The sequence below is a fragment of the Drosophila takahashii genome, chromosome 4 (assembly GCF_030179915.1).
Source record: "Drosophila takahashii strain IR98-3 E-12201 chromosome 4, DtakHiC1v2, whole genome shotgun sequence".
Taxonomy (NCBI): domain Eukaryota; kingdom Metazoa; phylum Arthropoda; class Insecta; order Diptera; family Drosophilidae; genus Drosophila; species Drosophila takahashii.
Genome location: NC_091682.1, coordinates 999447 through 1012171, shown reverse-complemented (window position 1 = coordinate 1012171; position 12725 = coordinate 999447). Strand labels below are relative to the sequence as shown.

The following is a 12725-nucleotide window of genomic DNA, read 5'->3' as shown; positions in this document are numbered from 1 at the left end:
GCGTTGTATTAATTTAATTATTTAGAAAAATTGAAATACTTTTTCCGTCAAAGATTCCGACTGGTCTTTCAATGCCACGTCTTCGGTCCTTTGAGCTTCATCGCCATCGATTAGAATGTTTGATGTATCTTGTTGGACGGATGCCGTTCCAGCAGTAGATATGCTTGTACCAATAGTATTGTCATCTTGTACATCAACTCTCGGATTCTCCTCAGAAACGGTTGGTGGTATATCGGAAGGTATCGAAGCTTCCGGAGTAATGGGTGGGTCTGCTTTAATAGACACGTCATTTCCGGAGGTCTTTTCGGATTCTAGTTGTGTGCCTTCATCTATCTGAGTAGTGTTATCCACATCTGAAGACCCAATAGGTATTTGCGGCTTATCAACTGGAGCCACAGTTACTGCGACATCTGACTTCGTTTTCTCATCATCATCGGATTCGCTTTCTTCACTTATTAAATCGGCATCCTCGTCACCATCTTTTGGGCTGTCGAGCTTATCTTCATCATTGTCAATGCTTGAATCCAAAGTCTTTTCTACTGAGGTATTATTATCTTTAGGAGCCGATTGGATTACACCAGCTTGAACCTCTTGCGTTCCATTTTTTGTTTCAACTACTTCTTCCTTGAGATTGTAAAAAAAAAACGGTTAATGATGCTAACCAAGAATATGAATTCTTAATAGAGTCGAAAATGCTTTATTTTATTCTTATAAATTAAAAGTCATCACTCCAAAGTCAAAAAAATATGTTTTTAATTCATTTAATGAAAAGAAAATAATAATTGTGTCAATCCACAGGTAAATCTATTCTATTTATTTATTTATTAATTTTTCCCCCTAGATGCAACAACAAAACCTGGCTACTACGTTTCAGAAAGACAGAAGTACGGACAAAAGGACAGACTGACATGTCTTGATCGACTTGGCTGTTGATGCAGTTCAAGAATTTAACGAATTATGCAGGAAATGTAGTAGTTAGTACATTGGAAACTTTTGACAGAAATTTTAACATTATCTCCAAAGGTCTTCAATTTTAAGTGTCATTTCTTACGGAAGACTTTTGATATTCGTACAGGAGGAAATCACAGAAATCAACCAAAGAGGGTTACAAAAATGTACATTATCGTCGCTACGTAATTAAATGTTTTATTTTAGTTTCGATGTCTGTTTACCTTTAATAATTCCTAACTGACTTACATATCTATAAAAATAATGTTAATACATAGAATTTTAAACTGTTAGCGTAAACACTAATTATTTTAAAACTTAAAAAAACCAAGTTTTAAAACACCCTTGCCGATTTCACGAATGAAAATTTGACTAGAATAGCATCAAAAAACATGAAATAATAAACAAAAAATATTTGCAAATATGTCTTGAAAAAAATGCAAGAAATTTAAGATATAGACGGTCAATCTGCACAGGCCCTTACCCTGATCGAGGTATGCGCAAAAAAAAATGGAAAGATTCATTTCAATAGTCAGTACTGCGCGAAATATCTTGAAAAACGTCAAATTCTACGCGCTTTTACCCTGATTAAGCTGAGCTTTTAAAGTGCGCTAAATATCTTTAGTTTTTGCACTGCGTATAAATATTTTAGGACGGCTGTGCAAGTTATGGGTATAGAAACAGAAGGACATCGACTCCACTATCAAGAATGTCAAGAATATATTTACTTTATGGCATCGGAAACGTCTCCTTCACTGCGTTACAAACTTCTGACTAAAATTATATTATCCTCTGCAAGGTTTTATGTTTCAAGAAAATTACTTCCTAAATAAATTGATGAATAATGACTTTCAGTTTGGTAATATTGATATGTTCTCAAAGACTTTTCTTTGAATTTCTAAAACATTTAAGAGATGTTTAAAGACATTCGCATAAAGAATATAGTTTGAGTTTATTGTAAACCATATTTGTATGTTTGGAAAAAAACGTGAGCCTTGTAAAAAGAATAAGCAATCTGAAATGCTTACAAAAACTCTAAATATTACATTTTAATTTATTGTTGCCTTAATTTACTTACCACGATATTTGAGGCAGAATCCATTTCTCAAATCTTTACCAATCTAAAAAATAATAATACGTTAAAATAAGTGGGGTTAACCAATAAACTTGTTAGTAAACCTTTCATTGTATTAAGAAAAACAGCAACAGGTGCTTTAATGAGCACACACATAAAAGTTAATAGATATAAGAACATATACCTATAATATGTATATGTCTGCCTAACGCATTGTTTTTACTTGTGCAAAAAATGTACATATAAACACGAGGGGCAGAAATTAAAGTTTAGCGGTCCTGTTCTTATGTAATACAATTTATGCACGATATATAAACAAAATTTTCTGAATAAAATAATTATTCTTTCTTTTACAAATTTCACGTATTTACAAAATTAAACACATATACCTGCTTATTTATAATGTTTAAAATGTTTACTGCATACAATACTGTACAATCGAATTATTGAAAGATAATAATAAAACTAAAATCCGTATAGGCCACAAGAATGAACAGGAGTACATACGCTTTAGAATTTCGAGAATATGAGTGCACATCAAAGATAGCTTCCACACTGTCCACATTTTGCCTATTTACTATATATTCGATTCACATACAACATTTCAGAAAATTTAAATTTAAATCTCACGCATACAATAAAAATATTCACAAATACAAAACTATTTATTTGTGTATTTGTACCTTTACGAATACACAACAGCCTCTATGCACAATGTCAAACGAACACAGCGATGCGATATAAGGTTTTCATTAAATTGAAATGTTTAAGTATATTCACTTCATTTATATTTATTTGAAGATTTTAAAGTATTGTAATATAACGGAATGGAAAAGAGTTTATAAAAACATTTAGTATTTTTCGTTATAAGGGAGAGTTCTGTAGATTGCACACTGGGCCAGAAAGTTAATTTTTTGGCCAAAAATCTGTAATTTCTTTCCTAGGACAGTTAGAGGGATGCAGTTTTTTGCGTTTTTTTCTTAAGAGATTGAACTTTCCAACGAACTAAAAGTAAAATTTCTTGGAATTTTATATGATATAGATAATCCAAACCAAAGTCGGAAAATTTTACGTACTTTTCGGTTTATTATTTTTAAAACAAGAAAGGAAGCTAGTTTCGGCCAGCCGAAGCTTATATACCCTTGCAGATCGTTCCTATTAACTTACAAATCGCAAAAAAAAGTATTATTTTGGCATTATTTTTTCTATCCTTCCCTATGGCACCTACATAATATAGTCGTCCGATCTTTGTTAAATTTAATTCGAAATTCGGAAATATTAAAAAAAATCATATCCTACAGTAGAAGGAAATACAATAAAAACCCACGGAGCTATAATTTGCTTCCATTTAATTTCCCATTAATTTTTCGATCGTTCCTATGGCAGCTATATGTTATAGTCGTCCGATTTTGATAAAATTAGAATGGAAATTCGGAAATATTTAAAAAGAGTCATGTACTAAAGTAGAAAAGAATACAAAAAAAACAAGAAAGATTATATCTATTAATTAACAAATTGCAAAAATGTTCAATATTCCATTATTTCTCATTAATTTTCCAATCGTTCCTATGGCGGCTATATGATATAGTAGTTCAATTTTGATAAAATAAAAACCGAAATTCGGAAATATTTAAAAAGAGTCATATCCTAGAGTAGAAGAGAATACAATTAAAACCAACGAAGCAATATATGACATTGTAGTTCAATTTTAATAAAATTAAAACCGAAATTCGGATATATTTAAGAAGAGTCATATCCCAGAGTTGAAGAGAATACAATATAAAACAACGAAGCAATAAGCCATAGGAACGATCGGAAAATTAATGAGAAATAATAGGAAATTGAACAATTTTGCGATTTGGTATATAAGCTTCGGCTGGCCAAAGCTAGCTTCCTTTCTTGTTTTTATACCCTTGCAGAGGGTATTATGATTTCAGTCAGAAGTTTGCAACGCAGTGAAGGAGACGTTTCCGACCTCATAAAGTATATATATTCTTGATCAGCATCACAAGAGGAGTCGATCTAGCCATGTCCGTCTGTCCGTCTGTCCTTCTGTCCGTCTGTCCGTCCGTCTGTCCATCCGTCTGTCTGTCTGTTTCTACGCAAATTAGTCTCTCAGTTTTTAAGCTATCGGGATGAAACTTTCCCAAAAGTCTTCTTTCTATTGCTGTTAGTATATAAGTCGGAACCGGCCGGATCGGACAACTATATCTCATGGCTAGATCGACTTGACTAGTGATGCTGATCAAGAATATATATACTTTATGGGGTCGGAAACGTCTCCTTCACTGCGTTGCAAACTTCTGACTGAAATCATAATACCCTCTGCAAGGGTATAAAAATTTTCGAAACTTTTAACTATTTGTGTATTTTTATACCCGTTACTCGTAGAGTAAAAGGGTATATTAGATTCGTGCAAAAGTATGTAACAGGTAGAAGGAAGCGTTTCCGACCCTATAAACTATATATATTCTTGATCAGGATCACTAGCCGAGTCGATCTAGCCATGTCCGTCTGTCCGTCTGTCCGTCTGTCTGTCTGTATGAACGCTGAGATCTCGGAAACTATAAAAGCTAGAAGATTGACATTTTGCATGCAGATTCTAGGAGTTCCTACGCAGCGCAAGTTTGTTTCAAAAGGGTGCCACGCCCCCTCTAACGCCCACAATCGCTTGTATACGATTTTAAAAATTTCAATAATTCGGAATACCTATATGAACCCAATATAAATACCTATCGAAATGTAGAAGAAATTTTTTAAATCGGACCATTCGTTAAAAAGTTACGTCGGATCAAAGTTTTTATCTCCTTCGCACTCCCTTAAGCTGAGTAACGGGTATCTGATAGTCGGGACACCCGACTATAGCGTTCTCTCTTGTTTGTTATAATTTTCGCCAACTTAAACAATTTTGTTTTTAATTTTAGAAGGCCACTGTTTTTTTTTTTTTGAAAACGTTGAATTTTGGTTATATGCTTATGTTTTTAGCTGTAACTTTGATGTTATAAGCTGAACAGCTGCAAATAAGGTTCTATATTAAGGGGGGAGATACATATAGAACTGCAATTTTGTCATGTTTTTGGTGATTTTTTTTTACCAATAAGGAATAGTGCTGGGATTTCATAACTTGGCATGTTGATTACATTGTACTTATATAATTTTACCCAATTTTTTTTTTTTGAATCTTTCAAAATGGCGGCCGTAAGAATTTTTTTGTCAGGCTATATTAAAAAAAAGTAGGCCAGCTGCGGATCGTCCACAGGCCGCTGTGTAGATCCGATTTTTATGAAACCAAGTTTATTTTGTTAAGAAATAACGTAAAAACTGTCTAAACCTAACTTACATAAAATATCTGAAAAACTCTTTTTGTGGCACTCTTTCAAAGTCAAAAATATTTTTTTTCATATATTTTTTGTTGTTTTTTCTTAACAAAAAATACTTAACCGTACAAATTTTTACTTAAAGTAGGTTCAGACAGTCGGCAATTTCATTACAAACATTTCTGTAAAAGCAGCATGATGATCGAAGCATTACTTTTTGAGATACACGATCCGCAGCTGAGGAAAACATGGTTTCGAGAAAAACGCATTCAAAGTAATGAAATATATCTACTGCACAAGGAAGGTGGGTGCCGTCATCCTGGTATAAGTTCCAAAATAGTTCGAATTTCTTCGTGAAACTTTCATGACACATTCTTAAAGAGTTGTTCTACCAATTTAAATAATAAAAAAAAATGGAATTTTTTTGTCTATATGTATCTCCCCCCTTAAAGATAATTGATAACAAAAACAAAAAACTTTGCTTTACATTTTTAAGATTTTTTTTTATTAAATGGTAACAATTCAAACTTCATGTGTACATCGTATAGTGGAGACAGTGATTAAAATATGTCTTCTTGAGCACTTATCAACCGTTTTACGGTATGATCAATAAGGGATTGTAAACATATTTCAGCATAGGATTCTCTTACTTTTATACCAGTAGGATAGCATTGACTCCTTAAGGAGATCATAACATGGATATAATTTTGGACAGACAATTTTTGTATGCAGCCGCAAGGTATTATACTGGTGCATTGATAATTTACTGTCTATCATAAGTGCAAGTGCTTGATCTGCTGAATGGCGTTTTGCAGTGCTATTAGAAGATAATTTAGCTTTTTAATTATAGTCCGCGTGGACGGGGTAGCCTTTGGTAATTCATTAATTAATTTAGTTGAATCCCGTTTTCCTTCCGCACGCAAAGCCTGTTCTGCGGCTGATAGCAATTGATCCTCATCTATCGTTGGCAACAATTCTTGGCTTTCCCTTTTTTGTGTTTTAAAGCAACACTCAGAAAAGGCTTTTTGTGACCTCCCTCTTGTACTTGTGGTGGAAGCAATGACATAAATGAGACAGTCTTCGCCATTTAATGTGACCTGAAGGCCACTTGCATTATGAGCAAAAAACCTGACTTTATCTCTCCTAGATTTCTCAAATCGGTTTTGAAACTCAAAAGATAGTGTAATTTCAATTTGAAGTGATCAATGTCATTGCCAAACACCATCACTGCGTGCTTTACAAGAACGTCTCGCTGAGCGGTTTTTATGTTTTTCGACCAAACCTCGAAAAATGCAGCTCGGCTTATTTCACTCATTTCTAAATAGAAGGTCTTTGGGTAAAATATCGGCAAGATTTTATTTTAGATTCTGAGTCAGAAGGAATGCATGCGAATGATGTATGTTCTGGTTGGATAGAATACGATAGAATAATATAAGTTTTTTTCCACCAAAAAACAGAAACATAAAAAAATACACTTACTTTTTGGCACTTTTTAAAAAATTGAAAAAAAAAATTTTTTTGTCTTAAAAAAATGTTTTTGTTTTTGAAAGTGGAATAAAATTGTCTAAAGTTTCTGGGAAAAATAACTTTTGGTTGCTCCCACTGATCACGCGATGCAATTGATAGGACTAAACTTTCTCAACTGTTGCTCGCTTCCCAGTGCAATTTCGCATGCATTTCTAAAGTCCAACTTTAAAAACAGCTATCTTCCAAAAAAAATTGTTTGTTCTGTTTTGTGCCTGTTTTCGTAATAGTTGAACATTTCTAAAAGTGCTGCTTAAAGCTCATCGACCTAAAAAATAGTTAAACTTTTGCTAAAAGTCCCGCCAGAGACACACTACACTGTGAGACGGATGGACAGACGGACATACGGACATGGCTAGATCGACTCGTCTAGTGATGCTGATCAAGAATATATATACTTTATGGGGTCGGAAACGTCTCCTTCACTGCGTTGCAAACTTTTGACTGAAATCATAATACCCTCTGCTTTTGCTGCTGCTTCTGAAAAAGTCGGCAGTCACAGTCGAAGCAAAAGCAAAATCTTAGAACTGCCGACTGTCGAAGCAGTAGTAAGTCGTTGCTTTCTGATTTTTAGCTGCTGCTGTGCTGCTGCTTTCAGTCGGTAGCAACAGTCGAAGCAGCAGCTAGCAAAAATTTCTGGAAGTTGCTTTTGCTTCTGCTGCTGCTTCTGAAAAAGTCGGCAGTTGCAGTCGAAGCAAAAGCAAAATAAGAGAGCTGCCGACTGTCGAAGCAATATGGTTCTTCTTCTTCAAAGAAGCAGCAAGGAAACATTTTAGGGAGTCGTCGTGTAGTAACTGCAAAACTGCTACACGCCTCTTCAAAGTGTTTTTATCATTATAAGTTAAATAATAAAAATTTTTGGTAATGATTAAATTTCAATTTTTATATTTTTCTTCAATTGTTCTAAGTTTTCTTATTCAATTAGTCTAATAGTAGAATTAATTATGTGCAACATTTTTAGGGTTATAAAATGAAACCGCAATTCTGATTTCATGGGCGGAAAGTACTCATCGAAATAAGCTAAAACCCATTTGGGTTTCTCTGACTTAGCTCGCGTTTACCTTTTATAGCGAGTTAAAGTTTTAAATACTACACTGAGAAAACTTGAGAACGAAAAAACCAAGAACGAATCTTCTTGATTTCAGTATTTTGCCTTCTCACTTTTTTGAGCACAAACGTTCTTAAAATCAAGAGTAAAGGTATTCTTGATCTGGCTTTTTGAGAATACATCATTCTTGATTTAGTTTATCAAGCATGAACACTGTGGAAATCGTCCCCAAGCATTTTTGAAATCGTCCCCAACTTCGCCTCAGAGATGAAAAAATTTGAGAGAGATTTAAAATGAGAGAGACATTCCCTCTGGAATTTTTCGGCAAACTACCGAAGATTACTTCGGCTCTAGTCAAATGCTCGTTTTTTTTTTCGGCCAGTGAAGCGGAGTAAGTGAAGCCAGTATGATGTACACAATTTTAAATAACATATTTCTAAACGATCTAAGTAGTTTTGCTTTGAATATAAGCACATGAGCGTAGCCTACTAATCTTTGGGGGCTGAATTGCCTGAAGTGTAATCCGCCTCTAGCTTTTAACTTACGCCCATGTATAAATATTTTTAACGCAAGGGTCACTTGTGCTCAAAAATAGTTATGCGTTACGTAAAATAGTGACAGGTTTGGGCACTGTTTGTGAATCGTCACTGTGAAGGAAGGAAGAAAAACAATTTTATAAATTCCAAAACAATTCACAAAAACCTGATGAGTGTCCTAAAAATTAAGGACATTAGGTGTCTTTGGATCAAAAATGCATCGTAGAAAATATTTTTATTTAATTTTTAAACGCTGTTCACAAATGAAGATTTTTAAACTTAGCTGTGACTTTAAAATTTTGAATGCGCCCACCTCCTCTTGTGGTTGAGTTAGATTGAATTTTCCAAAACGGCCGTATAAAAGAGACAAGTAACTATTTAATTCCGAAAAGATTACCAAAATTGGTTGACCTTTCTTGAAGATATATCCCAAAAGCCGAAGAAATTTTGTGATTTTCTTAAATTAAAGATACCGCAAATACCAGAGCTGATGGACTATATATATATTGTATTATTTATTGTTTTTTAAACTATATACGGAACGTAAGCACGAAAAGAGCGAGAAACAAACATCGCTGATTGGTATCATTCCACCTAGAGGAGGTAGCACGCTTGGCAAGGAAAATTTTAAACTTATAAAGCTTTATATTTATTATACGTTTTATTTATGTTACTTAAATTTATTCGTTTTTACTCAATAACTTGAAATGAAGCACACTTAATAATGAAATCAAGAAGAATCGTTCTTGAAATCAAGGAGAGTTTCGTCTCGGTACAGGATATATTACTAAAATCAAGAGCGCCTAATCTTGAAAACGAGAACGCCTATTCTTGAAATCAAGAATGCCTATGCTTGAATCCAAGAATTTTTCTTCTTGAAACCAGGAAGACTTTTACTGAAATCAAGAATACTTTTTTTCAAAAAAGAACACTCGTTCTTGATTTTAGTAAACCGTTCTTGGCTCACTTTTGAGCTCGGAAATACTGAAATCAAGAACGTTGAGAACGGTTTTTTTTCTCGGTGTAGGTTGCCGTAGTACGTGTCTAGTCTGGGTTATGGTCACGTCCTGTGTTTTGTACAATCTGGTTGCCGCAGAACTATGTTGTATGTAGAACTTGCGTCTACGCCACTAGTTTCTGTTGTGAATAGAGTCCGCACTGTCCTCCAGAAACTAGGGTTATGTAGAATTTGCATCTACGTCACTAGTTTGGTCTCGTTGAACTTCTAGAAATGTTTAAGTACGCACGTTTAAAGAATTAGGCGCCCAGCGGAAGCTTTTAGCTGACCGCCGACAATTAAGATTTCTGAGGCTCTAAAACGTTAAAAATCAGTAATTGACCTCTGCACTATGGGAAAAAAGTCTATTTTTTTGGCATAAACTCTAGTTTTAGAGATACAATTTAGAAATTTTGTATATATACTATTAAGATAAAGCTGTAATTTCGGTTTTTGTTGCTTTTTGAATCGGACCATTGTTTTCATCCACCGCCCACGCCGCATATTCAAATTATTTGGCAGGGATTTTAAAAAATTTGTATTTGTATTGGTAAGACGGTAAAAAAAGTTCGGTTTACGTTAATTTTTTAAATTTGTCAAAAAAAAAAATTGGTGACATGTACAAGAAAAGTGAAATATTATCTAAGAGCAGATGCCAATTTTAGCTTTAACGGGGGTCCAGCTTCTTTATATTTGAGTCCTATGCAGCCAGGATTTTCATTTGAATTGTCCCTTTCCATGAATTCAATTTTTAAGATTAATAAAAGCCACTTAGATTGTTTTTTTATTTAAAAAAATTTTTTTTTTTTTATAAGTTGCTGGATTTAAGTCATTTTTTTTTAGAAACGTGCAAAAAGTTGCAAAAATGATTAGTTTTGCGATATTAAGGATACATTTGGTAATAACTTTGCGTTTTTACCTTTTTGCGACTTTGTGCCATTTATAAGTTGTACACCACGGAACACAAACAAACTTGTTAGTTTTAAGCTAAAAAGATACACATTTAAAACAGTTCACAGTTGGACAACAAGCCATAATAATCAAAACATGTAATCTAAGATACATTTATAAATACCTTTGCTACGATTTGACATGATCAGAAATAATAAACCATTTTGTTGCTCCACAAAATAAGCACTGAAAGTTTGCAAAGATTTTTCACTAATTTACGCACACAACAAAGTCAATCAAACAGCTGATTTTGTTCGTTTATCAACCCTATAGTGTTGCTAGTAAAAAATCTTTGATAACTGATCTTGGCTAATTAGGGTATGTAAATTCACAAAATATATTTTATTTTTAAAAATAATTTGTAAAATAAGTTTATTTTATGCCAAAAAAAATTAACTTTTTTCCCATAGTGCTCTGGTTACTTAACTAATCTTACCAAGGCACTTTCACTTCTGATAATAAACAGTTGGCCGCTTGGCAGCATCCAAGAACTAACGCCATAGTTTTATCACTTTCCGTTTTTTCTTTTGACTATAGCGAAAGGGCATAGGGGACCAAGCCTGGGAAAACTGCCCCAGGCGATATTGCAAAATTTTAGTAGAGGATTGGTGTATAGGAACCTAATCGATAAGAATTCCAATTTTCAAATATTTTGATCCGCTGGTTTACGAGTAATCTGCCGCAACTAAAGAACATATCACTTGATGTATCTTACCTTCGGTGGTTCTTGAGAAAACTTTTTTGATGCCAATAATTTTTGTGTTAACCTTCAAGAATGTCAGCCAATCTTTGTGTTGGGGCGGCGGCTTGATCGTAGAAGCGCTGATGAGTCCCAGGAAAAGCGGATGAATTTCCGCGCAGAAATTGTAACGAAAAACACGATGGAAAAACTTCGGGGTTTTGCGCGACGTGCGGCTGTTTATTTGACACTTGAAAATAGAACTAATTACATGAAGCTTAACTTAGCGGCTCCAGAGCGGAGCGTAGAGTTGCGGGAGAGTTGGAGAGGGAGAGCGAAGGGCAGTGCGAGCGAGCGAGATGTGGACATCTGGAGAAAACTGCCGCTCGACACTGCCTCCCGAAATTAAACGCCCTTTTGGCGTGAACATTCTCCCCCCCCTTGCGAGGACCACCGTAGCAAAACATCAGGAGAAGTATCTGCAGGATAGCGGAAGCGATCGTCCAAGTGTAGAAGAGTGTGGTGGTCCTTTCCACACTTCTGGCAGCAATTCCCACTGCGGCACGAGTCCTGGGAATGATCGTGGGCCAAGCAATTCGAGCAGTATTTATGCATATGTACTTCCTGGATCCTTTTCTGGGCGCTAAGCCGTAGAAAACGGTGGCATTTCCGTAGCGGATAGATCTTTTGGCAGACTCGGCATTGGTAGGACTTAATACCTCGGGAACGTCTGTCATCCAAGGCGGGATATGGAACCCAATAATCGGAAGAATTATCTGTTGGATAGACCCTTGTAATCGGGTCGGGATCGGAAATTCGGTTAATCCCATGAACGTTGGAAACACGCGCTGAGAAAGACGAAATTCTGTGAGGGATTGAGGCTGACACTGGCCCTGGAGGTTTGGATGGAATCGAAGTAATTGTAGAATTGTTGCTTGGATGCAACAGCGTATGATGCCGACTTTGGCAAGTAAAACAACTGTGAGCGCTAATGCAATCCTGCAATTTATGGCTGCTTGCAAAACAGTTGGAACATAACTGCTTATCTTGGATGTAGGCTGAACGATCATTTACCCGCATTTGGAGAAAGCGTGGACATATACGCACGGGGTGTTTTTCCTTTAAACACAGATCGCAGCCTTTTGGTAATGGAAGTACCCTCGTAGTGAAAGAATTTATCTTTGGAAGTTCTGCCAACACATTTGTGGCTTTGGAATGGACATGGAGTAAATTAGCAGGCCGGATGCTATCAACGGCCTCTAGAGTTCGATGGCGTTTTGTTAAAAAAGAATTAAGCTCGAGCCAAGTAGGAATTTCGGCTTTATTGTGAATGGATTGCTCCCAAAATGAGAGCGTGAGCTTTGGTAGCTTTGTGGAGCAAATGTAGACTAGAATAGGGTCCCAATTCTCAATTTGAATGCCGGATAGTTCTAAAGCAGTTAAACATCCTTGAATCGTGTGTTGAAGTTCCTTTAAGGCTGCCCCAGACTCTTGTGCCATGGATTGCACATTGAACAATGTTTTTAGGTGGCTGTTCACCTGAAATCGCTTGTTTTCGAAACGCTCAGTTAGATTTGTCCAAGCTGAACGGAAGCCATCATTGGTGAGTGGGGACTTGGACACTATAGAATGAGCTTCGCCACTAGTTTT

The 12725-nt window shown here is 35.3% G+C and overlaps 1 protein-coding gene across 14 annotated transcripts in view; it reads right to left on the bottom strand.

Annotated features, from left to right (window-relative positions):
* LOC108070336 (enolase-phosphatase E1) overlaps positions 1-2601 on the bottom strand; it is a 57158-nt gene extending 54557 nt beyond the window's left edge. For 9 of the 14 annotated variants that reach the window (XM_070218130.1, XM_044395430.2, XM_070218122.1 and 6 more), the window contains exons 1-3: positions 2413-2523; positions 2027-2069; positions 40-624 (exon numbers count right to left, since the gene is read on the bottom strand). In XM_070218130.1, coding sequence (XP_070074231.1) covers positions 40-624; positions 2027-2050 — 609 coding nt within the window. In that variant the 5' untranslated portion in view covers positions 2051-2069; positions 2413-2523. The other 5 variants (XM_044395436.2, XM_044395438.2, XM_044395429.2 and 2 more) reach the window with 4 other exon arrangements.
* Between the last annotated feature and the right edge of the window lie 10124 nt (positions 2602-12725).